At 48.0% G+C, this 27663-nt stretch overlaps 1 protein-coding gene and 1 non-coding gene across 3 annotated transcripts in view; both read right to left on the bottom strand.

Moving 5' to 3' along the window:
* The window catches only part of LOC119975203 (collagen alpha-1(XXVI) chain-like), a 195986-nt gene that overhangs the window by 113096 nt on the left and 55227 nt on the right, over positions 1 to 27663 (bottom strand). For both annotated transcript variants that reach the window (XM_038814815.1, XM_038814816.1), the window contains exon 2: positions 20219 to 20280. In XM_038814815.1, coding sequence (XP_038670743.1) covers positions 20219 to 20280 — 62 coding nt within the window. The remainder of the gene's footprint in view (positions 1 to 20218; positions 20281 to 27663) is intronic.
* On the bottom strand, positions 8510 to 8586 carry trnak-cuu. The gene has a single exon. It is a non-coding gene; the product is annotated as a tRNA-Lys (tRNA).

Genomic DNA, 27663 nt, shown 5'->3' with positions numbered 1-27663 from the left:
TGACTGTGAATTAATTGTTCCTTTATTTAAATTAACTGGAGCCAGCAGTTATTGTTCAGCATTGAAACATGCTGAAAATATCCGAGACTATTTTCATTAACAATATTCCCCAACAATCATTGGACACTGGACATATTTTAAAGAATGATCTCTGCCTTGCTTCAGTGGTCGCACACCACCTCACTCATTACCCACGTCAGGAACTTGGGTCCAAAGTCTATGCTCACACTTCTGTACAGTTCTGAGGATTACATAGAACATAGAACATTACAGCGCAGTAGGGGCCCTTCGGCCCTCGATATTGCGCCGACCTGTGAAACCATCTGAAGCCTATCTGACCTACTCTATTCCATTTTCATCCATATGTCTATCCAGTGACCACTTAAATGCCCTTAAAGTTGGCGAGTCTACTAATGTTGCAGGCAGGGCGTTCCACACCCCTACTACTCTCTGAGTAAAGAAACTGCCTCTGACATCTGTCCTATATCTACCACCCCTCAATTTAAAGCTATGTCCCCTCGAGTTGGTCATCACCATCCGAGGAAAAAGACTCTCACTGTCCACCCTATCTAACCCTCTGACTATCTTATTAAGTCACCTCTCAGCCTTCTCCTCTCTAACGAAAACAACCTCAAGTCCCTGAGCCTTTCCTCGTAAGACCTTCCCTCCATACCAGGCAACATCCTAGTAAATCTCCTCTGAACCCTTTCCAAAGCTTCCACATCCTTCCTATAATGTGGTGACCAGAACTGCACACAGTACTCCAGGTGTGGCCGCACCAGAGTTATGTACAGCTGCAGCATGACCTTGTGGCTCCGAAACTCAATACCCCTACTGATAAAGGCTAGCACACCATATAGAACATAGAACATTACAGCGCAGTACAGGCCCTTCAGCCCACGATGTTGCACCGTCCTGTGAAACCCTCCTAAAGTCCCTCTACACTATTCCCTTATCGTCCATATGCCTATCCAATGACCATTTGAATGCGTTTAGTGTTGGCGAGTCCACTACTGTTGCAGGCAGGGCATTCCACGCCGTTACTACTCTCCGAGTAAAGAACCTACCTCTGACATCTGTCCTATATCTATCTCCCCTCAATTTAAAGCTATGTCCCCTCGTGCTGGACATCACCATCCGAGGAAAAAGGCTCTCGATGTCCACCCTATCTAATCCTCTGATCACCCTGTATGCCTCAATTAAGTCACCTCTTAACCTTCTTCTCGCTAACGAAAACAGCCTCAAGTCCTTCAGCCTTTCCTCATATGATTTTCCCTCCATACCAGGCAACGCTCTTGTAAATCTCCTCTGTACCCTTTCCAATGCTTCCACATCCTTCCGATAATGTGGCGACCAGAACTGCACACAATACTCCAAATGCGGCCGCACCAGAGTTTTGTACAACTGCAACATGACCTCATGGCTCCGAAACTCAATCCCTCTACCAATAAAAGCTAACACACCGTACGCCTTCTTAACAGCCCTATTAACCTGGGTGGCAACTTTCAGGGATTTATGTACCTGGATGCCGAGATCTCTCTGTTCATCTACACTACCAAGAATCTTGCCATTAGCCCAGTACTCTGCATTCCTGTTACTCCTTCCAAAGTGAACCACCTCACACTTTTCCGCATTAAACTCCATCTGCCACCTCTCAGCCCAGCTCTGCAGCTTATCTATGTCCCTCTGCATCAGAGGGTTAGATAGGGTGGACAGCGAGAGCCTTCTCCCGCGGATGGAGGTGGCTAGCACGAGGGGACATAGCCTTAAATTGAGGGGTAATAGATATAGGACAGAGGTCAGAGGTGGGTTTTTTACGCAAAGAGTGGTGAGGCCGTGGAATGCCCTACCTGCAACAGTAGTGAACTCGCCAACATTGAGGGCATTTAAAAGTTTATTGGATAAGCATATGGATGATAAGGGCATAGTGTAGGTTAGATGGCCTTTAGTTTTTTTTCCATGTCGGTGCAACATCGAGGGCCGAAGGGCCTGTACTGTGCTGTATCATTCTATGTTCTATATGTTCTCTGTATCCTATAACATCCTTCAGCACTATCCACAATTCCACCAACCTTTGTGTCATCTGAAAATTTACTAACCCATCCTTCTACACCCTCTTCCAGGTCATTTATAAAAATGACAAACAGCAGTGGCCCCAAACCAGATCCTTGTGGTACACCACTAGTAACTGAACTCCAGGATGAACATTTGCCATCAACCACCACCCTCTGTCTTCTTTCAGATAGCCAATTACTGATCCAAACCGCTAAATCACCTTCAATCCCATACTTCCTTATTTTCTGCAATAGCCTACCGTGGGGAACCTTATCAAATGTCTTACTGAAATCCATATACACCACATCAACCACTTTACCCTCATCCACCTGTTTCGTCACCTTCTCAAAAAACTCAATAAGGTTTGTGAGGCATGACCTACCCTTCACAAAACCATGTTGACTATCGCTAATCAACTTGTTCTTTTCAAGATGATTATAAACCCTATCTCTTATAACCTTTTCCAACATTTTACCCACAACCGAAGTAAGGCTCACAGGTCTATAATTACCAGGGTTGTCTCTACTCCCCTTCTTGAACAAGGGGACAACATTTGCTATCCTCCAGTCTTCCGGCACTATTCCTGTCGACAAAGACGACATAAAGATCAAGGATCTGCAATCTCCTCCCTGGCTTCCCAGAGAATCCTAGGATAAATCCCATCTGGCCCAGGAGACTTATCTATTTTTACATTTTCCAAAATTGCTAACACCGCCTCCTTGTGAACCTCAATTCCATCTAGCCTGGTCGACTGAACCTGAGTATTCGCCTCGACAACATTGTCTTTCTCCAGTGTAAACACTGACGAAAAATATCCATTTAACGCTTCCCCTATCTCTTCTGAATCCACACACAACTTTCCACTACTATCCTTGATTGGCCCTAATCTGACTCTAGTCATTCTTTTGTTCCTGATATACCTATAGAAAGCCTTAGGGTTTTCCTTGATCATATCCGCCAATGACTTTTCGTGTCCTCTCCTCGCTCTTCTTAACTCTCCCTTTAGGTCCTTCCTGGCTAACTTGTAACTCTCAAGTGCCTTATCTGAGCCTTCATGTCTCATCCTAACATAAGCCTTCTTCTTCCTCTCGACAAGTGCTTCAACTTCCTTAGTAAACCTTGGTTCCCTTGCTCGACAACTTCCTCCCTGCCTGACAGGTACATACTTATCAAGGACACGGAGTAGCTGTTCCTTGAAAAAGCTCCACATTTCGATTGTACCCATCCCCTGCAGTTTCCTTCCCCATCCTATACATCCTAAATCTTGCCGAATAGCATCATAATTGCCTTTCCCCCAGCTATAATTCTTGCCTTGCGGTATATACCTATCCCTGCCCATTGCTAAAGTAAACATAACCGAATTGTGATCACTATCACCAAAGTGCTCACCTACATCTAAATCTAACATCTGGCCGAGTTCATTACCCAGTACCAAATCCAATGTGGCCTCGCCCCTTGTTGGCCTGTCTACATACTGTGTCAGAAAACCCTCCTGCATACACTGCACAAAAACTGACCCATCTATAGTACTCGAACTATAGATGGGGCCTCACGGTAGCATGGTGGTTAGCATCAATGCTTCACAGCTCCAGGGTCCCAGGTTCGATTCCCGGCTGGGTCACTGTCTGTGTGGAGTCTGCACGTCCTCCCCGTGTGTGCGTGGGTTTCCTCCGGGTGCTCCGGTTTCCTCCCACAGTCCAAAGATGTGCGGGTTAGGTGGATTGGCCATGCTAAATTGCCCGTAGTGTAAGGTTAATGGGGGGATTGTTGGGTTACGGGTATACGGGTTACGTGGGTTTAAGTAGGGTGATCATTGCTCAGCACAACATCGAGGGCCGAAGGGCCTGTTCTGTGCTGTACTGTTCTATCCTATAGTATTTCCAGTCAATATTTGGAAAGTTAAAGTCCCCCATAACAACTACCCTGTTACTCTCGCTCCTGTCGAGAATCATCTTTGCAATCCTTTCCTCTACATCTCTGGAACTATTCGGAGGTCTATAGGCAACTCCCAACAGGGTGACCTCTCCTCTCCTGTTCCTAACCTCGGCCCACACTACCTCAGTAGACGAGTCCTCAAACGTCCTTTCTACCGCCGTAATACTTTCCTTGATTAACAATGCCACACCCCCCCCCCCTCTTTTACCATCTTCTCTGTTCTTACAGAAACATCTAAATCCTGGAACCTGCAACAACCATTCCTGTCCCTGCTCTACCCATGTCTCCGAAATCGCCACAACATCGAGATCCCAGGTACCAACCCATGCTGCAAGCTCACCCACCTTATTCCGGATGCTCCTGGCGTTGAAGTAGACACACTTCAAACCAGTGTCTTGCTTGCCGGTCCCCTCTTTCGAACTTTTAACCCTATCCCTGACCTCACTACTCTCAACATCCTGTACACTGGGACTACAATTTAGGTTCCTATCCCCCTGCTGAATTAGTTTAAACCCTTGCTACACTGTCAGTGCGACTGTTTTAAATTAAACATTCAGACCCAGTCTGCCCTCTTCAGTGAATGTAAATCATCCTATTAAGGCCATAAGACATAGGAGCAGAATTAGGCCACTCGGCCCATCGAGTCTGCTCCGCCATTCAATCATGGCTGATATTTTCTCATCCCCATTCTCCTTCTCCCCATAACTCCTGATCCCTCTATTAATCAAGAACCTATCTATCTTGGTGTTAAAGACACTCAGTGATTTGGCCTCCACAGCCTTCTGTAGCAAAGAGTTCCACGGATTCACCACCCTCTGGCTGACAAAATTCCTCCTCATCTACCCCTGGTAGCACAAGTAGATAGCACTGTGGCTTCACAGCTCCAGGGTCCCAGATTTGATTCCCCGCTGGGTCACTGTCTGTGCGGAGTCTGCACGTTCTCCGTGTCTGCGTGGGTTTCCTCCGGGTGCTCCAGTTTCCTCCCACAGTCCAAAGTCATGCAAGTTAGGTGGATTGGCCATGATAAATTGCCCTTAGTGCCCCGAGAAGGCATTATTGGGTTACGGGGATAAGGTGGAAGTGAGGGGTTAATTAAGTGGTTCGGTGCAGACTCAATGGGCCGAATGGCTTCCTTCTGCACTGTATGTTCTAGTTCTATGTTCCATCTCTGTTTTAAAGGATCCTCCCTTTAGTCTGAGATTGTGTCCTCTGCTTCTAGTTTTTCCGACAAGTCAAAACATTCTCTCCACGTCCACTCTATTCAGTCCACGCAGTATCCTGCAAGTTTCAATAAGATAGAACATAGAACATAGATCTCCCCTCATCCTTCTAAACTCCACCGAGTACAGACCAGATTCCTCAACCGTTCCTCATATGACAAGCTCTTCATTTCAGGGATCATTCTTGTGAACCTCCTCTGGACCCTTACCAAGGCCAATACATCCTTCCTCAGATACAGGGCCCAAAACTGCTCACAATACAATGGAGTCATACAAATACAAACTGCTGATGCATTTTGGAAGATCCAATTCAAGAGCGAACTATATGGGAAATGAAAAAGCCCTTGGGAAAATTGATGTACAGAGATCTGGGTGTTCAGGTCCATTGTACCCTGGAGGTGACTGCGCAGGTTGATAGAGTGGTCAAGAAGGCATACGGCATGCTTTCCTTCATCGGAGGGGTATTGAGTACAAGAGTTGGCAGGTCATGTTACAGTTGTATACGACTTTGGTTCGGCCACATTTGGAATACTGCATACAGTTCTGGTCGCTACATTACCAAAAGGATGTGGATGCTTTGGAGAAGGTGCAGAGGAGGTTCGCCAGGATGTTGCCTGGTATGGAGGGCGTTAGCTATGAAGAGAGGTTGAGTAGATTAGGATTATTTTCATTAGAAAGACTGAGGTTGAGGGGGGACCTCATTGAGGTCTACAAAATCATGAGAGGTATGGACAGGGTGGATAGCAACAAGTTTTTCCCAAGAGTGTGGGTGTCAGTTACAAGGGGTCACGGTTTCAAGGTGAGAGGGGGAAAGTTTAAGGGAGATGTGCGTGGAAAGTTTTTTACGCAGTGGGTGGTGGGTGCCTGGAACGCTTTACCAGCGGAGGTGGTAGAGGCGGGCATGATAGTATCATTTAAGATGCATCTGGACAGCTATATGAATGGGCGGGAACAGAGGGAAGTAGACCTTGGAAAATAGGAGACAGGTTTAGATAAAAGATCTGGATCGGCGCAGGCTGGGAGGGCCGAAGGGCCTGTTCCTGTGCTGTAATTTTCTTTGTTCTTTGTTTTTGTTATTTGTTTATGTTAACATGCGGGCTGTTGTTTGGGGGTTTGGTGGGATTGTTGTTGATATGGGGCTGGTTTAGCTCACCAGGCTAAATCGCTGGCTTTTAAAGCAGACCAAGCAGGCCAGCAGCACGGTTCGATTCTCGTACCAGCCTCCCCGGACAGGCGCCGGAATCTTTTATGGGGCCGGGTTAACGCCTGGCATTTGTTTCTTGTTTCACTGGGTTTGGGGGGGGGGGGGGGGGGGAGATTCTTTAGGGGCTGTAAAGGCAGTTAAATTGGGCTTTCCATTGGAAGAGAGGGGCCCGAATAACGAGGCAACAGGATGATCGGAGACAGAGGCGGGAGTGTCCGGGCTCAGCATGGGTCAGCTGACTCACGGAAGCGTAATGGGGGTAAAATTAGTGTTAAGCTGGTGCTTGACTGGGGGGTTTGGGATCACAGGGCTGCTGGGGGGAGGGGGGATGGGATGCTGACAGAAGAGGAGCCAACTTTGGGGAACGGATGGAGAGTCGCGGGGGGGGGCTCCAGTGGGAAGGCTCGAGTAAGCGGCGGGCCCGGGCTCGTGGCTGGCCGAAAAAGGGGGATGGCTAGTCGGCGGGGGGGGGAAGCTCGCGTGTTCTCGCACCTACAGGGGTTAAAGGCAGACGTAGCCATGCTACAGGAGACTCATTTAAAATGCGCAGATCAAACAAGATTGAGACGGGGTGGGTGGGCCAGGTGTTCCATTCAGGGCTGGATTCAAAGACCAGAGAGGTGGCAATTCTGGTCAGTAAACGGTGGCATTTGAGGCAGGGAGTATTGTGGCTGACAAAGGGGGCAGATACCACCAGATGGAGCTTCTTCCTCCTAGAAAGAATATACTGGGCTTTAAATTTGAGGGTTTGGTGGTGTGATGAATGGTATCAGTAGCTGCTGTACCTTACCTTTAATACATTGGCCCTTTAAGACCGGGCTTGGAACACTGGGGGACTCCGCCTCTGGCTCCGCCCCCAGGAAATGGTATATGAGATGAGGCTCACTCGGCAGCATGTGGTGAGCACACTTCTCGGCTGCTGTTCAGTTCTCTGATGATTAAAGCCTTTGAATTACCAATCTTCTCTCCTGTGTCGTAATTGAGGGTATCTCAGGTGACCTTTAGTTTGCCTGATTTCTGTGCACAAATGCCAGCGGTATTTTAAAAAATACTCCCAGTTTAAGCTCTACCCAGCCTTCCAGAGAGAGGATTAATAGGTTACAGACCTGGTAACTACTCATTTTCTTACTCAAGGCACCTTCCATAAATTTGAGTGCTGTTCGCCTCTCACTAGAAGAGTATTCACAGAACTGGCTTGAAGCTGTTAGATATCGGCTGGCTAAAAGAGAAAAAGAGCAGCAGAAAGAGAAAGTGCCTTCCAGCTGCGACCTGGCTGAAACCTTCTCATAACTGAACAAAACAGAAGGTGGAACTTTGCAGAAGACTCAACACAGAATCATAGAATTTACAGTGCAGAGGGAGGCCATTCAGCCCATTGAGTCTGTACCGGCCCTTGGAAAGAGCAGCCTACACAAGCTCACACCTCCACCCTATCCCCGTAACTCCTCCTAACCTTTTGGGCAGTAGGGGGCAATTTAGCATGGCCAATCCTCCCAACCTGCAGATCTTTGGACTGTGGGAGGAAACCGGAGCACATGGAGAAAGCCCACGCAGCCACGGGTAGAACGTGCAGACTCCGCACAGACAGTGACCCAAGCCGGGAATCGAACACGGGTCCCTGGCACTGTGAAGCAACAGTGCTAATCACTGTGCTACTGTGCCGCCCATCTTTCCTTAAAGTTTCTGACTGGCTTCACTAATCACACGCAACGATAGGTGCAGACTGAAAATCCTACAAACACCGATTGGCTTAGAACATAGAACATAGAACAGTACAGCACAGAACAGGCCCTTCGGCCCTCGATGTTGTGCCGAGCAATGATCACCCTACTTAAACCCACGTAACCCGTATACCCGTAACCCAACAATCCCCCCCATTAACCTTACACTACGGGCAATTTAGCATGGCCAATCCACCTAACCCGCACATCTTTGGACTGTGGGAGGAAACCGGAGCACCCGGAGGAAACCCACGCACACACGGGGAGGACGTGCAGACTCCACACAGACAGTGACCCAGCCGGGAATCGAACCTGGGACCCTGGAGCTGTGAAGCATTGATGCTAACCACCATGCTACCGTGAGGCCCCAAAAGTAAGCGCCCAACGTGGGGCTCGAACCCACGACCCTGGGATTAAGAGTCCCATGCTCTACCGACTGAGCTAGCTTCTTGCCATCGACATCATAGATTCTGCCACAGAACCGTGAGGGGCCACCTAGGCCTGGCCCAACAGGACATGGGTGTTCCAGTGTCCAAAGACTATAATTTCAACAGAAATCCCAAAGGGTGCAGTAATGTTGTAGCAGCCAACCTTGTAGTTCAAAGCAGGCAGCAGGACGGGCATAAAAAGGGGACACAGGACAGACAAAAAGGCTTTACAACAATATCCCAACATCGGGTTCATTCATACCAGGAGGAAAGGGAGTGTAAAATAAAGCCAGAGCACCCTCATGACAGAGGAGTTTGAGTATGATGAAAAGAAAACGGTGACATTTAGCAAATGGCATATCAAGGGGCCTCACGGTAGCACGGTGGTTAGCATCAATGCTTCACAGCTCCAGGGTCCCAGGTTCGATTCCCGGCTGGGTCACTGTCTGTGTGGAGTCTGCACGTCCTCCCCGTGTGTGCGTGGGTTTCCTCCGGGTGCTCCGGTTTCCTCCCACAGTCCAAAGACGTGCGGGTTAGGTGGATTGGCCATGATAAATTGCCCGTAGTGTAAGGTTAATGGGTGGATTGTTGGGTTACGGGTATGTGGGTTTAAGTAGGGTGATCATTGCTCGGCACAACATCGAGGGCCGAAGGGCCTGTTCTGTGCTGTACTGTTCTATGTTCTATGTTCTAAGGGATATGATTAAATATAAAAAGTACAAAAAATGTAAAAAGGAAAACAGTGAATAATGATAATTGGAGAATAGATTAGTGGCTAGCAGAAAAGAAAATAAAAGGCACAAAGAAAAGAAGAACAATACAGTACATGAACAGACCCTTCGGCCCTCCAAGCCTCTTAACAGTCATGATACCAACTTTGCCAAAATCCTCAGCACTTCCTTGTGCCGTATCCCTCTATATCCATCATATCCATGTGTTTGTCAAGGTGCCTTTTGAACATCATTAATGTATCTGTTTCCACAACCTCCCCTGACAACGTGTTCCAGGCACTCACGACATTTAAGAGTAAAACAGTTGTCAGCATGGGAGGGTGTGTGTGTGGGCACGGGGGGGGGGGGGGGGGGGGGGGGGAGAGGAGGTTGTTGGTGTCATGATATGCAAACATGCAGCTAATGAACACATAAGACATGACCAATGAGCAGTCAGGACACTCAGGGGTGGTATCTCACTATAAAATGGATGAGGCACTGACACCCCGCCTCTTTCCACAGACCAACATCTACAGAGTGAGACAGGATGTATCCTCAGCATCACACCCCAGCACGTGGTTGGTTCAGTTAGACTGAGTTACAACATTTAGATTAGCAGAGAGTCGAACTCATTGAGAACTGTGAATAAAACACATTGAACTCACTTGAAAGTCTGGAACATCTTTTACTCAAAATTGCATCAAGTGGCAGCTTTGTTATTCCAAATTACATAACACAACAGAAGTGTGTTAAATCTAGTTAGTTCAACTCAGCAAGATCCGTGACGACCAGCAAATGTTTACCGGCACAAGGGAAAAGATTCTGGCTCCTCACCAGCTCAGGACCTACGGCAATCTCAGTGCCAACTTGTGGCCATTCAAGCAGAAATTTCAGCTTTACGTCGAAGCATCAGGCCTCAATGGTGCGTCTGATGCACGGAAGATAGCTCTTTTCCTCACCACAGCGGGTGATCACGCCTTGCAAATATTCAACTCCTTTCAGTTCGCTGAAGACAAGGATAAGACAAAGTTTCAGACCATCCTGGACAGGTTTGACAGCCACTGTGAGGTGGACACCAACAAAATCTTCGAGCGCTACATATTCAAGCAACGACTGCAAGGTAAATACGAATCCTTCAACTTGTATTTAAATAACCTTAGACTGCTAACGCAATCCTGCAACTTCGGTGATATCACTGACTCCATGATCAGAGACCAAATCGTTTTTGGAGTTCACTCTGGTCCTCTGAGAGCGCAGTTACTGAAGATCAAGGATATGGCCCTGCCAGTCGCGATTGAAACATGCACAGTGCATGAGCACGCTAAAAATCGCCATTCCCAGTACAGGATGGTCTTCACCTGAACCAGAGGGGTACCAATATCCTGGGGGGGGGGAGATTTGCTAGTGCTCTTCGGGGGGGTTTAAACTAATTCAGCAGGGGGATGGGAACCTAAATTGTAGTCCCAGTGTACAGGATGTTGAGGTCAGGGATAGGGTTAAAAGTTCGAAAGAGGGCACCGGCAAGCAAGACGCTGGTTTGAAGTGTGTCTACTTCAACGCCAGGAGCATCCGGAATAAGGTGGGTGAGCTTGCAGCATGGGTTGGTACCTGGGATCTCGATGTTGTGGCGATTTCGGAGACATGGGTAGAGCAGGGACAGGAATGGTTGTTGCAGGTGCCGGGGTTTAGATATTTCAGTCAGCTCAAGGAAGGTGCTGAAAGAGGGGGAGGGGTGGCATTGTTAGTCAAGGACAGTATTACGGTGGCAGAAAGGACGTTTGAGGACTCATCTACTGAGGTAGTATGGGCCGAGGTTAGGAACAGGAGAGGAGAGGTCACCCTGTTGGGAGTTGTCTATAGACCTCCGAATAGTTCCAGAGATGTAGAGGAAAGGATTGCAAAGATGATTCTCGACAGGAGCGAGAGTAACAGGGTAGTTGTTATGGGGGACTTTAACTTTCCAAATATTGACTGGAAATACTATAGTTCGAGTACTATAGATGGGTCAGTTTTTGTGCAGTGTGTGCAGGAGGGTTTTCTGACACAGTATGTAGACAGGCCAACAAGGGGCGATGCCACATTGGATTTGGTACTGGGTAATGAACCCGGCCAGGTGTTAGATTTAGATGTAGATGAGCACTTTGGTGATAGTGATCACAATTCGGTTATGTTTACTTTAGCGATGGGCAGGGATAGGTATATACCACAAGGCAAGAATTATAGCTGGGGGAAAGGCAATTATGATGCTATCCGGCAAGATTTAGGATGTATAGGATGGGGAAGGAAACTGCAGGGGATGGGTACAATCGAAATGTGGAGCTTTTTCAACCTGTCAGGCAGGGAGGAAGTTGTCGAGCAAGGGAACCGTGGTTTACTAAGGAAGTTGAAGCACTTGTCAAGAGGAAGAAGGTGGCTTATGTTAGGATGAGACATGAAGGCTCAGTTAGGGCACTTGAGAGTTACAAGTTAGCCAGGAAGGACCTAAAGGGAGAGTTAAGAAGAGCAAGGAGAGGACACGAAAAGTCGTTGGCGGATAGGATCAAGGAAAACCCTAAGGCTTTCTATAGGTATATCAGGAACAAAAGAATGACTAGAGTAAGATTAGGGCCAATTAAGGACAGTAGTGGAAAGTTGTGTGTGGAATCAGAGGAGATAGGGGAAGCGTTAAATGGATATTTTTCGTCAGTGTTTACACTGGAGAAAGACAATGTTGTCGAGGAGAATACTCAGGTACAGTCGCCCAGGCTAGATGGGATTGAGGTTCACAAGGAGGAGGTGTTAGCAATTTTGGAAAGTGTAGAATTAGATAAGTCCCCTGGGCCAGATGGGATTTATCCTAGGATTCAGTGGGAAGCCAGGGGGGAGATTGCAAAGCCTTTGTCCTTGATCTTTATGTCGTCTTTGTCGACAGGAATAGTGCCGGAAGACTGGAGGATAGCAAATGTTGTCCCCTTGTTCAAGAAGGGGAGTAGAGACAACCCTGGTAATTATAGACCTGTGAGCCTTACTTCGGTTGTGGGTAAAATGTTGGAAAAGGTTATAAGAGATAGGGTTTATAATCATCTTGAAAAGAACAAGTTGATTAGCGATAGTCAACACGGTTTTGTGAAGGGTAGGTCATGCCTCACAAACCTTATTGAGTTTTTTGAAAAGGTGACCAAACAGGTGGATGTGGGTAAAGCGGTTGATGTGGTGTACATGGATTTCAGTAAGACATTTGATAAGGTTCCCCACGGTAGGCTATTGCAGAAAATAAGGAAGTATGGGATTAAAGGTGATTTAACGGTTTGGATCAGTAATTGGCTAGCTGAAAGAAGACAGAGGGTGGTGGTTGATGGCAAATGTTCATCCTGGAGTTCAGTTACTAGTGGTGTACCGCAAGGATCTGGTTTGGGGCCACTGCTGTTTGTCATTTTTATAAATGACCTGGAAGAGGGTGTAGAAGGATGGGTTAGTAAATGTGCAGATGACACGAAGGTCGGTGAAGTTGTGGATAGTGCTGAAGGATGTTATAGGATACAGAGGGACATAGATAAGCTGCAGAGCTGGGCTGAGAGGTGGCAGATGGAGTTTAATGCGGAAAAGTGTGAGGTGGTTCACTTTGGAAGGAGTAACAGGAATGCAGAGCACTGGGCTAATGGCAAGATTCTTGGTAGTGTAGATGAACAGAGAGATCTCGGCATCCAGGTACATAAATCCCTGAAAGTTGCCACCCAGGTTAATAGGGCTGTTAAGAAGGCATATGGTGTGCTAGCCTTTATAAGCAGGGGGATTGAGTTTCGGAGCCACAAGGTCATGCTGCAGCTGTACATAACTCTGGTGCGGCCGCATTTGGAGTACTGCGTGCAGTTCTGGTCACCACATTATAGGAAGGATGTGGAAGCTTTGGAAAGGGTTCAGAGGAGATTTACTAGGATGTTGCCTGGTATGGAGGGAAGGTCTTACGAGGAACGACTCAGGGACTTGAGGTTGTTTTCATTAGAGAGGAGAAGGCTGAGAGGTGACTTAATAGAGACATATAAGATAGTCAGAGGGTTAGATAGGGTGGACAGTGAGAATCTCTTTCCTCGGATGGTGATGACCAACACGAGGGGACATAGCTTTAAATTGAGGGGTGGTAGATATAGGGCAGATGTCAGAGGCAGTTTCTTTACTCAGAGAGTAGTAGGGGTGTGGAACGCCCTGCCTGCAACAGTAGTAGACTCGTCAACTTTAAGGGCATTTAAGTGGTCACTGGATAGATATATGGATGAAAATGGAATAGTGTAGGTCAGATAGGCTTCAGATGGTTTCACAGGTCGGCGCAACATCGAGGGCCGAAAGGCCCGTACTGCGCTGTAATGTTCTATGTTCTATGTCTATGTTCTAAAATGACAGAAAATGATAAGCTAGCCTCCCACGAGGCGGAGAATGTGCAGACCATCTCCCAGATGCAGCACTTCAACATTGGCGAAAGCGGCCATTTCACGCTCTCTTCCCGGGCCCTGACGCATGCGCGATGCGAACGGGATAACGAAGCGGCCGAAACCCGCACTGCACAGGTGCAGACGTCTGAGAATTGCACTGCGCATGTGCAATGACGCACGGAGCATCAGGACGCCGACGTCATGACGTGTTCGAACTGTGGCACCACCCATTTAAAGAAACACTGCCCTGCAAGAGGCAGACGCTGTATAAACTGCGGGAAGCCAGGCTTGTGCAGATCTGCACCACCAGTCAGGAGCCAGCGCTCCCAATTCCGACGATGGCGCATCCAGAGTGTGCAACAACGCCAACAGGATTCTGTTCCCGGCAGGGCAACGGATCCCGATGATGAATGCCTGGACACGCCTACGGTGTGGGCATTATTACAAAGTGTGAATATGCCACACCAGACACATCGCAAATCCAGTCAATCCTAGCTGTGGATTCCAAGGACGAATGGCGAGCAGTGATGAAGGTCAACCACTGCCCCATCCAGTTCAAGCTGGACACACGTGCCTCTGCCAACCTCCTCTCACAGGCAGACTTCAGATGCATTAAGATGCCCCCTATGGTCCTTCCAGCTGCCTGCAAGCTCCTGGATTACAGCGGGAATGCCATCACGGCACTGGGATCCTGCCATCTGCATGTATCCAACCGAAACACACAAGCACGGTTACGCTTGGAAATTGTTAAGCCGGACAGGGCATCCCTACTAGGTGCGCACGCCTGCAAGCAGCTGAACCTCATTCAACGGGGTTACACCACAACATACTCCCATGTGGATGTTCAGGCCGGCATCGACCACATCCTCGCCCAGTATCCTGATGTGTTCAACGCGATGGGCACGTTGCCCTATCGATACAAGATTCTGCTACGACCTGATGCCAAGCCAGTGGTCCACACACCACGACGTGTCCCTGCTCCACTGAGAGAGCGCCTGAAGGCACAGCTCAAGGATCTTCAGCAAAAAGGCATCATATCCAGGGTCACCGAACTGACTGACTGGGTCCGCTCGATGGCGTGCATAAAGCCTTCGGGGGACCTGTGCATCTGCATTGATCCCAAGGATCTCAATAAGAATATCGTGCGGGAACACTACCCCATCCCGAAGCGGGAGGAACTCACGAGTGAGATGACACATGCGCGCTTCTTCACCAAATTGGATGCATCACAGGGATTTTGCAAATCCAGCTGGAAGAGTCCAGCAGAAGGCTCTGCACCTTCAACACACCTTTTGGCAGATACTGCTACAATCGCATGCCATTTGGCATCATTTCAGAATCGGAGATATTCCATCGCATCATGGAGCAGATGATGGAGGGCATTGAAAGGGTTAGTGTGTACGTGGACGACATCATCATATGGTCCACGACCCCTGAACATGTGTCCCGTCTCCAGAAGGTATTCTGCAGTGTACATGCCAACGGCCTAAAGTTATACAGGTCCAAATGTTGTTTTGGCACATCGACGCTCAAATTCCTACGCGACCAGATCTCACAGTATAGTGTGCACCCGGACACAGACAAAATCAAGGCCATCGAGGCGATGAAGGTCCCTGAGGACCCTGAGGACAAAAAGACGGTGCTGCGCATCTTGGGTATGGTCAATTTTCTGGGCAAGTTCATTCCAAACATGGCCACACACACCACGGCCCTACGCAACCTGGTGAAAAAGTGGAAGGTGGCTGGTTTAGCTCACTCGGCTAAATCGCTGGCTTTTAAAGCAGACCAAGCAGGCCAGCAGCACGGTTCGATTCCCGTACCAGCCTCCCCGGACAGGCGCCGGAATGTGGCGACTAGGGGCTTTTCACAGTAACTTCATTGAAGCCTACTCGTGACAATAAGCGATTTTCATTTCACCAGACAGAGTGGCTGGAGCTGAAAGCCAAGCTCACCACTGCACCACTCCTGGCATTCTTCAACCCGGACCGGGAGACAAAGATATCCACAGATGTGAGTCAGGATGGCATCGGCGCGGTGTTGCTTCAACGAGATGACACATCATCCTGAGCACCAGTAGCCTACGCATCAAGGGCGATGACGCCCACTGAAAGCAGACATGCTCAGATTGAGAAGGAGTGCTTGGGTCTTCTCACCGGCATCCTCAAATTTCATGATTATGTCTACGGCCTGCCGACATTCACTGTCGAGACGGATCACATCATCCTCTGGTGCAAATCATCCACAAGGACCTGAACGACATGACGCCTCGGTTACAGAGAATCCTGCTTAAACTTAGGAGGTATGACTTCATCTTGGTGTACACACCTGGCAAGGAGCTCATCATTGCTGATACATTGCCCGCTCCATCACCTCGCCCAATGAGCCGCTGGAGATCATCCAGCACATCGAATCATAGGGGCAGCTGTGTACTAGCACCCTCCCGCCGACAGATGAGCAGGTAGTTCTCATCTGTGATGAGACAACCCAAAGACGCTCTCTTGCAGCGCGTCATGCACAACCTCACCAATGACTGGCAGAAAAGGCAGTGCCCACAATTTTACAATGTGAAAGATGACCTGACGGTGATTGATGGTATCCTCCTCAAGCTGGACAGGATTATCATTCCGCTCAGTCTCCAGAGCTTGGTGCTACGCCAGATTCATGAGGGACAGCTGGACATCGAGAAGAGCAGATGCAGAGCCCGGCAGGCTGTCTACTGGCCCGGCATCAGCCAGGACATCACAAACATGGTCCTGAACTGTGCTACCTGTCAGCGGCTCCAGCCAGCGCAAAGCAAGGAGACGCTCCAGCAACATGACATAGTGACCTTTCCGTGGTCCAAGGTAGGCATCGACCTCTTTCATGATAAATGGTCGCGACTACGTATTGATCATCGACTATTTCTTGAATTACCCTGAGGTGCTGAAGCTCCCGGACCTGACCTCCCGGACCGTCATCAAAGCCTGTAAGGAGGCGTCCTCAAGGCATGGCATCCCAATCACCGTCATGAGTGACAATGGCCCGTGCTTTCAAAGTCGAGAATGGTCCACGTTTGCCAGGTCATACAATTTCCAGCATGTCACCTCCAGTCCGCACTATCCGCAGTCCAATGGAAAAGTCGAGAAAGGGGTGCACATTGTGAAACAGCTCATCTGCAAGGCCATGGATTCTGCTTCCGACATATACCTTGCACTGCTTGTGTACAGGGTGACTGCATTGTCCACTGGCATGTCGCCGGCTCAACTCCTGATGAACAGGGACCTGCGGACGACGCTTCCGGCCATACACCCACCCAACCTGGATCACCTCCCGGTGCTGCAGAAGGTGCAGCAGCTTCGAGACCGTCAAAAGCAGGCTAATGATGCCCATTCCACTGATCTGGCCATGCTATCCCCGATAGACACTGTCAGGATCAAGATACAGGATGGCGGGTGGTCTGCCCTGGCTGTCGTTGTTCTTATGTTGTACGTATGGCTGATGGCTCCATCGTGCGAAGGAATAGACAGGCACTGCGCAAAGTTGCCTGCCTGCAACCACTTTCTCCTCCATTTCCATATGTCGAATTGCCGCCTCCTGATACCTCACACCACGAGGCCACCAGTCAGGCTTACGTCCCGCCTGTCAAGGCGTCGTCATCCCCTCGGCCACGTCTCCGCAGGTCAACCAGGGTCAGACGCAAGCCTCAGAGACTGGACTTGTGAACGTTTGTTTAGTTTGCTCTGTCAGTCAGTCACGCTAGACAGACACATTCACATGTAAATACATTCACATTCACCAAAACATAAAAAAAGGGGAGATGTCATGATATACAATCATGCAGCTAATGAACGCATAGAATAGGACACGACCAATGAGCAGTCAGAACATTCAGGGGTGGTATCTCACTATAAAAGGGATGAGGCACTCACACCCCGCCTCTTTCCACAGACCAACATCTGCAGAGTGAGACAGGGTGTATCAGCATCACACCCCAGCACGTGGCTTAGAGCAAGGCTGGTTCAGTTAGACTGAGTTACTACATTTAGATTAGCAGAGAGTCAAACTCAATGAGAACTGTGCTAATAGTTCAATAAAACACATTGAACTCACTTGAAAGTCTGGAACATCTTTTACTCAAAATTGCATCAAGTGGCAGCTTGTGTTATTCCAAATTACATAACACAACAGTTGGAAACGGTGGATCCTGTCAAGTGGTTCCCTGAGAAGACTGTCACGGTCATTTGGCAGAATGCACCACCACCAGAACCTTTAAAGAAGCGACAAATCTTAGCTTGGCTGGTGGTGGGAAAGTGCCTCCCTTTCCTATACACCCAAGTCTCACCCCACCTCCACATTTCCCTTGAGGTGACTGTGGTGTGGAAGAGAGTCTTGTCCACCTCCTTGTGGAATGTGCCGATGCTAAGAAGGTCTGGAGAGAGAGGAGATAGTTTTTACCGAGGTTCATCCGTGGTGCAGCTCTATGGACTGTTCCCAGGGGCGCACACCGAGGCAAACATCAGCTGTTGCTGGAGGATCAGTGTATGGCGCTCTTTGGTCTGCCTGAAACATGTTGATCTTCCAGAGCAGAGAGTTCCCGCTTACTGAGTGTTGCAGACTGACACATTCCGAAACCCAGGACTACATGCTGAGGGTAGCCGGTGAGTTGCAATGGAAGAAGGTCACTGTCTAAGATTTTTCGGCCGTAGTGAACTGAGACAAGTGAATTGTATAGAATCCCCTTGGGCTGTTTGGCTCACATTGAGCATACACATTGAATTTTACATGTATCACAAAGCACCTCAGAATGCAACTCAATGAGTGTAGACAATTTGAATAATATTTCATCATTTGTAATATCCATTTTGAACTGTTTGTAATGTTTCTCTGACTATTGAATTATCTCAAGAGTGCAACATGATGTATGTGGAGAATCTTTCTATGACGTCCATTTTGAAATATTTTTATTGTTTTTTCCAGATATTTCACAAATTAGAATTAGAATTAGAACAGTACAGCACAGAACAGGCCCTTCGGCCCTCAATGTTGTGCCGAGCAATGATCACCCCACTCAAGCCCACGTATCCACCCTATACCAGTAACCCAACAACCCCCATTAACATTATTTTTTTTAGGACACTAAGGGCAATTTAGCCTGGCCAATCCACCTAACCCGCACATCTTTGGACTGTGGGAGGAAACCGGAGCACCCGGAGGAAACCCACGCACACACGGGGAGGACGTGCAGACTCCGCACAGACAGTGACCCAGCCGGGAATCGAACCTGGGACCCTGGAGCTGTGAAGCATTGATGCTAACCACCATGCTACCGTGCTCCCCACGTATATATACCCCACGTATAAATATATACTATTTATTTTGCAAAATAAAGTATATTTTGCAAAAAGAAAGTTCCAACATTCAAAGCAGGAGTAAGAATCAAACTAGGTGATTAGAAGTCAGTTAGCCTGACCTTCAGGATAAAGAATTAGTTTGAGGGCATTTCATAGGATTCTGTATTTTAGTATTTGAGAACACTGGTATAGTTGGAGTCGCAGGTCATATCTTACAAACTTTTTGGAATTATTTGAGGGATAACTAAACAAATCGTAAATGGATTAGAACCAATCTGACCTCTCGTGTCATAACTGGATAAAAGCAAATTACTGCGGATGCTGGAATCTGAAACCACAGAGAAAATGCTGGAAAATCTCAGCAAGTCTGGCAGCATCTGTAGGGAGAGAAAAGAGCTAACATTTCAAGTCCAGGTGGCCCTTTTTTAAAGCTAAATGACAGAGAAAGTGGGAGATATTTATACTGTGGAGTGAGAATGAAAGATGAGTCATAGCCACAGAAACCCAGTGCTAATGGTAGTCCCCAGAGAGAACAAAAGGTGTGAAAGGCCAAACAGCAGAGAAACTAACATCAGAGGGTAAGCTGTGACAGGTGTGGATGTGGGGAAGGGCAAGGGGGAAGCAAAGGGGAGAAAGGGTAAGGAAAGGTGGATAAGATGGTGGGTGGGGGTGGGAGGGCAGGGGGGGCAACTGAGAAGTGATGTCACAGTAAAGCAGTGGTCTGATTGGCTGGTAAGGAATCTGTGTTAAATTTTTAAAAAACATTGAGAAAACTAATTAAAACCAATTAATTAACCAGGTGGAGGAGTAACTAAACCTGAGGGAGGAGATTAATATTTCGCATTTATATTTTATATGAAATGTAGCGCCAGACCATATAGTTAATTGTAACTTAATCTAATAACAAATTTAATAAGTAATTATCTTAAATTAATTAACTAGTGCTTAAATGTCACTCAGCAGGTGCAGTGCTCTAACTGTGAGATGTGGCAGATCTGTGACGGTTCCGGTTGACTATGTCTGCAGGAAGTGTCAGCTCCTCACAGACGGTTGGAGCAGCAGTTGGATGCACTTAGGAGATGCAGGTGGCAGAAAGCATCATAGATATTAGTTATAGAGACGTGGTCACACCCAAGGTACAGGCAGACAGATGGGTGACTGCTAGGAAGGGCAGGCAGTCAGTGCAGGAATCCCCTTCTCTCTTTTTACCTTATTCTCGAGATGATTTAATCTCTCCTGTAGTTCAGCAAATTTGGTGCAGTTCATACATTCTGAAAGTAAAAGAGAGACCTGTTAAACTTTACACATCAGCACGTTGACATTTATAAAAAGGAGAGAAAACATCCAGGGTTTTCAGCAGACACACTGGGCTAGACTCTGAATGGATAATGTATGTGAATGGGTGATTGTGAGTCAGAAGACTGGTTCACATGTCGCTTGATCTTACCTTTGTTACAATTCCAGTAGAAATCAATAAATGTTAAAAATATATTTGAACTTTGAATGACTAACTGGAAGGAAGGGTCCCACAAAAGGCTTGTTTTAAGACTTTTACTGTTGTTTTGACAAAGAGAAACACTTGGATTCTAATATGTAGAAACATTGGACATTAGAAGGAGTTGTATGTTTTGAAATAAAAACAAAAAATACTCGACAACCTCAGCAGGCAGACAGCATCTGTGGAGAGAAAAGGAAGGTAATGTTCAGAGTCTGGAAGACTCTTGTAAAGCAACATCGCATTACTGATCTACAACACCACATTACTGATCTACAGCACCGCATTACTGATCTACAACACCGCATTACTGATCTACAGCACCGCATTACTGATCTACAGCACCGCATTACTGATCTACAGCACCACATTACTGATCTACAGCACCGCATTACTGATCTACAACACCGCATTACTGATCTACAACACCGCATTACTGATCTACAACACCGCATTACTGATCTACAGCACCGCATTACTGATCTACAACACCACATTACTGATCGACTACACCACATTACAGATCTACAGCACCGCATTACTGATCTACAACACCGCATTACTGATCTACAGCACCGCATTACTGATCTACAACACCACATTACTGATCGACTACACCACATTACTGATCTACAGCACCACATTACTGATCTACAACACCACATTACTGATCTACAGCACCGCATTACTGATCTACAGCACCGCATTACTGATCTACAGCACCGCATTACTGATCTACAACACCGCATTACTGATCTACAGCACCGCATTACTGATCTACAACACCGCATTACTGATCTACAGCACCACATTATTGATCAACAACACCACATTATTGATCTACAACACCACATTACTGATCTACAGCACCACATTATTGATCAACAACACCACATTACTGATCGACTACACCACATTACTGATCTACAACACCACATTACTGATCGACTACACATTACTGATCGACAACACCACATTACTGATCTACAACACCACATTACTGATCTACAACACCACATTACTGATCGACTACACATTACTGATCTACAGCACCGCATTACTGATCTACAACACCACATTATTGATCAACAACACCACATTACTGATCTACAACACCGCATTACTGATCTACAACACCACATTACTGATCCACAACACCACATTACAGATCTACAACACCACATTACTGATCGACTACACCACATTACAGATCTACAAGACCGCATTACTGATCTACAACACCGCATTACTGATCTACAACACCGCATTACTGATCCACAACACCACATTACTGATCTACAACACCACATTACAGATCTACAGCACCACATTACAGATCTACAGCACCACATTACTGATCTACAACACCACATTACTGATCGACAACACCACATTACTGATCTACAACACCACATTACAGATCTACAGCACCGCATTACTGATCTACAGCACCACATTACTGATCTACAACACCACATTACTGATCTACAACACCACATTACTGATCGACTACACCACATTACTGATCTACAACACCACATTACTGATCTACAACACCGCATTACTGATCTACAACACCACATTACTGATCTACACACCACATTACGGATCTACAACACCACATTACAGATCTACAGCACCACATTACTGATCTACAACACCACATTACTGATCGACTACACCACATTACTGATCTACAACACCGCATTACTGATCTACACCACCACATTACTGATCGACTACACCACATTACTGATCTACAACACCACATTACTGATCTACAACACCACATTACTGATCTACAACACCACATTACTGATCTACAGCACCACATTATTGATCTACAACACCACATTATTGATCTACAACACCACATTATTGATAAACAACACCACATTACTGATCTACAACACCACATTACTGATCTACAACACCGGCCTCCTCCCTGCCCTGGATTTTGACCGGTCCAATTCTGTTCAATGACTGTGTTAAAGTCTCCCCCCATGATCAAGTTATGTGACTCTCTGGGATCTTACCTCACACCTGCCTCATAAATTCCACATCGTCCAATTTGGGGCATGTATGTTCACGAGTGCCACCCGCACCCCCCTCCAACTACCCACTCACCATTATGTACCTACCCCCCCTTGTCTGACACGATTCTCCCTGCCTCAAATGCCACTCGTTTGTTGATCAAGATCACCACCCCACTGGTCTTTGAGTCCAGCCCTGAGTGGAATACTTGGCTAACCCACCCCTTTCTCAATCTCGTCTGGTCTGTCACTTTTAGGTGTGCCTCCTGTAGCATTGCCACGTCTGCCTTCAGCCCCCTCAAATGCACAAACATGCAAGCCCTCTTGACCGGCCCATTCAGCCCTCTGACGGCCCATGTAATCGGCCTGGTCGCCCCCCCCAACTGACTAGCCATCACCCTTTTTAGGCCAACCTCTAGCTCGCGCCCTCCGCCCCCTCAAGCCCCCCCTTGGGCATTCGCCATTCTAGAACTCCCATTTGTCCCCTAGTAACAGTTCCTCCCCTGTCAGCAAAGCAGCTCCCCTCCTCTCCCTCCCCCCCTTGCAACACTAGAAACCCAACCCCCCCTCAAAGTCAAGCTCCAGCTTAACACCTGCTCACCCCCCATGCACTTCTGAGAGTCAGCTGACCCATGCTGACTTGAACAGAACCAACCCCAAAGACCAGCCCCCTCTCCCCTCTAACCAGCTCCCTGCAAGACAGTTACCTTTAGCCATCCAAACAGCCCCTTATTACACATAACACTACTTACACTTATACAGCCCAGCACAAAAAATCACCACCATAGTACTCTCCAAGTCTTCAGTGTCTTTTTGTTCGCCTCCAGCCTCTTTTCTTTAATAAAAGTCCATACTTCGTCTGGTGTTTCGAAGTAGAAGTCCCGTTCCTCATGTGTGACCCACAGATGGGCTGGGTACAGCATCCCAAACTTCACCCCCTTCTTAAAGAGGGCCGTTTTTGCCCGATTGAACCCAGCTCGCCTCTTGGCCAAATCCGCGCCCAGGTCCTGATAAATGCGCAGCTCACAATTCTCCCACTTGCTGCTCCGTTCCTGCTTGGCCCACTGCAGAACGTGTTCCTTGTCCTCGAATCGGTGAATGCATACCACCATCGCCCTCGGCGGCTCATTCGCTCGAGGCTTCTTCACGGGCGCTCTGTGAGCTCTATCCACCTCCAGGGGCTGAGGGAACGCCTCAGCCCCCATCAACTTTTCCAACATGACTGTCACAAGCCCACGCATCCGATCCCTCACTGCCTTCAGGGAGGCCGACAATTCTAAGATTCTATCTCCTCGACCCGTTCTCCAGGTCCTCCAGCGTCTCCTGCATTCTTTTCTGGCGGTCGTTCATCGTCTCCACCTTGGTCTCCAGCCCGGTTATGTATTCCTTGTGCTCGGAAACTTTTTTCTCCATCTCCTGGATCGCTCTCCCGTGGGTCTCTTGATTCTGCACAACTTGATCAATCGAAGCCTTAATCAGGTCCAGCGTGTCCTTCTTCAGCTTGGTGAAGCAATCTTCAAAAAACTCCTCCAGCTGCTCCATCTGCCATTGCTGCCCAGTGATAGTAATGTAGGTTTGGTAAGGCCCAGCTGCTCCAGCTGCCATTGCTGCCCAGTGATAGTAATGTAGGTTTGGTAAGGCCCAGCTGCTCCAGCTGCCATTGCTGCCCAGTGATAGTAATGTAGGTTTGGTAAGGCCCAGCTGCTCCATCTGCCATTGCTGCCCAGTGGTAGTAATGTAGGTTTGGTAAGGCCCAGCTGCTCCATCTGCCATTGCTGCCCAGTGGTAGTAATGTAGGTTTGCTAAGGCCCTTTGATTTTCCATCTTTGCAGTGTCTGTTTGAGAATTCTCGGGTTCACACATAAACGCCATGCTGACTGTTTACGTTTCGGCAAAAGAGCTTGGGGATGAAGATCGGGATGGATCTAAACAGGAACGTGGCTGCACGTTCATCTTGACTGTCTGCACTCTCCCCGCCAGGGAGAGTGGGGGTGAGCCCCACCTCTGTAGGTCCTTTTCTTACTTCCTCCACCAGGCTGGTCAGGTTCCACTTGTGGATCTGTGTCCAATCTCTGGCTATCTGGATCCCCAGGTAACGGAATCTGCTCTGGGCCGTTTTAAACGGGAGCCCCTCCAGCTCTGTCCCTCCCCTGTTTGGGTTTACTGGGAATGCCTCATTTTAGCCAGGTTAAGTTTGTAGCCCAAGGTTGCTTCCAAACTCTTCAGTATTTGGAGTATTGCCTTCAGTCCCTCCTATGGCTTTGAGAGATAGAGGAGTAGGTAATCTATATAGAGTGAAACTCTGTGCACTCGGTCTCCTCTTTTGATTTCCTTCCAGTTTTTCGCGTCCCGCAGGGCTATCGCCAGGGGTTTAATTGCTGGTGCGAACAAGAGTGGGGACAGGGGCAGCCATGTCTTGATCCTCTCTGTAGCTGGAAGTATTCAGAGCCGGTGGTGTTAGTTCGGACGCTCACTTTGGGAACGTTGAACGCCACATTTCTGATTGACAACACTACATTTCTCATCTACAACACCGCATTTCTGATCTAGAACATCACATAACTGATCTACAACACCACATTACTGATTTACAACACCACATTACTGATCTACAACACCATATTTCTGATCTAAATGATGTTGCACATTTTACTATGGGTGCAAAACGCGTTTATTGGAGTGTATTAACTTGCCTCTGTTAAAGGCCGTGTGCTTAACACTACTAGGCTCTGTATATGTATTTTTCAGCTCAGGAGTCGCCAGATGCCGTATAGACACCTCACAAATATTCCAAGGTCTGGTTCAAAGTAATAAAACGATACACCGATTAGTAAGTTCCAAATGATCAATATTTATTATACAATTATAATAAATACGCATGCACACGCTAAGGGACTAAGCTATGACTAAACTAAGCAATCAGAATACTTAACTAGACAGGAACAGGCAAGGTCAGGGAGCGAGGCCTTCGTCCCGGTCTTGGTCTGCAACCTTCAGAAAGCGTGCTGGTCACTGGGGGTCTAGCGGGCTTGGTTCGCGTAGCGAGCGTCGTATTGGCACTTACGGTTCGGCGGCTGGTGCTCAACGGCTGGAGTCAGGATACACGTTGGAGTTCTTGGTCAAAGCCGGAGCACGAAACAACAGACAGGACCATGTGTGGGGGTCTACTTTTATAGGGGTCCCCAATGTCCTTGCCTTTTCCTGGGCGGGCTTTACCTTCAGGTATCGATTGGATCGCTTCCAATCGATATCTTTTGAATTCCTCCAATGTGAGGGTCTTTCTCGATGGTGGGGGCGGTTTCTATAGTGGATACTTCTGGTGCCGCTCTGTCTGGACATCCACTCAAGTATCTTATTCAAACCCAAATGTTGCCATTGTGTGTCCCTAGATCTGGACTGCCTCATTAGTATGTAAAACGTTCTGCCATTATCACCTTTGGTTTGAGATCTTCCACCTGGCCAGAAACTGGTTTTGCTGCTTGCAAAATGCTAATGGTGTTTGCAGGCTGCTTGCCTTGGCTAAACTGTTTTTCCCTGCAGTCTTAGCGATTCTCCATTTTGTTTAGTTCAGTGTCCATTTTAGGTGGCTACAGTGGCTACATAAATGACATTCCTGACCGACATCATCATATTTCCGATCTACAATATCACGTTCATTGAATCATAGAATCTACAGTGCAGGAGGCCGAAATTTGGCCCATCGAGTCTGCATCGGCCCCTGGAAAGAGGACCCTACCTAAGCCGACCTGGACCTGTGAAGCAACTCTGCTAACCACTGCGCTACCGTGTCACCCATTCCTGACGTGAAACACACAATTCCTGATCTACTACACCCAATTCCTGACATACAACATGCAATTCCTGATCTACAACATGCAATTTCTGATCTACAACACGCATTTCTTGATCTACAGCATGCAATTCCTGATCTGCAACACCCAATTTCTCACCTGCAACACCCAATTTCTCAGCTGCAACACCCCATTACTGATCTACAACACCACATTACTGATCTACAACACCACATTATTGATCAACAACACCACATTATTGATCGACAACACGACATTACTGATCTACAACACCATATTTCTGATCTAAACCACATTCCTGACCTACATCATCATATTTCTGATCGACAATAGCACGTTCATTGAATCATAGAATCTACAGTGCAGGATGCCGCAATTTGGCCCATCGAGTCTGCATCAGCCCCTGGAAAGAGGACCATACCTAAGCCGACACCTCCACCCTATCTCCATTACCGAGTAACCCCATCCATTTTTGGAGATTAAGGGCAATTTATCATGGCCAATCAACCAAACAAGCACATCTCCAGGGCATCCGCCCACGTCCCCTCCTCAATCTCCTCACCCAGCTCATCTTCCCATTTCCCCTTCAGTTCCTCCACCGAGGCCTCGTCTACCTCCTGCATTACCCGGTATGTGTCCGAAATCCTCCCTCCTCCAACCCATACCCCCAAGAGCACCCTGTCCCATACCCCACGTGGGGGCAGCAAGGGGAACCCCTCCACCTGCTGCCTGGCAAACGCCCTAACCTGCATGTACCTAAACATGTTCCCCGGGGGGAGCCCAAACTTCCCCTCTAACTCACCCAAGCTCGCGAACCTCCCCTCCACAAACAGGTAGCTCAACCTCCTAACCCCTACCCTGTGCCAGCCCAGAAATCCGCCATCAATGCTCCCTGGGACAAACCGATGGTTCCCCTGTATCGGGGCCTCCATCGAGCCCCCCACTTCTCCCCTATGCTGTCTCCATTGCCCCCACATTTTGAGGGTAGCCGCCACCACCGGGCTCGTGGTATACCTCGTTGGAGGGAGCGGCAACGGCGCCGTTACCAGCGCCTCCAGGCTCGTGCCCACACAGGACGCCACCTCCATCCTCTTCCATGCTGCCCCTTCCCCGTCCATTACCCACTTACGCACCATCGCTGCGTTGGCAGCCCAATAGTACCCACAGAGGTTGGGCAACGCCAGCCCCCCGTATCCCTGCCCCGTTCCAGGAACACTCTTCTCACCCTCGGAGTCCCATGCGCCCACACAAATCCCGTAATACTCCTGTTGACCCTCCTAAAAAATGCCTTCGGGATAAAGATGGGGAGGCACT

The sequence above is a fragment of the Scyliorhinus canicula genome, chromosome 12, assembly GCF_902713615.1.
Source record: "Scyliorhinus canicula chromosome 12, sScyCan1.1, whole genome shotgun sequence".
NCBI lineage: Eukaryota > Metazoa > Chordata > Chondrichthyes > Carcharhiniformes > Scyliorhinidae > Scyliorhinus > Scyliorhinus canicula.
The sequence above is the reverse complement of the archived record's forward strand: the minus strand, read 5'-3'. Positions and strand labels throughout refer to the sequence as shown.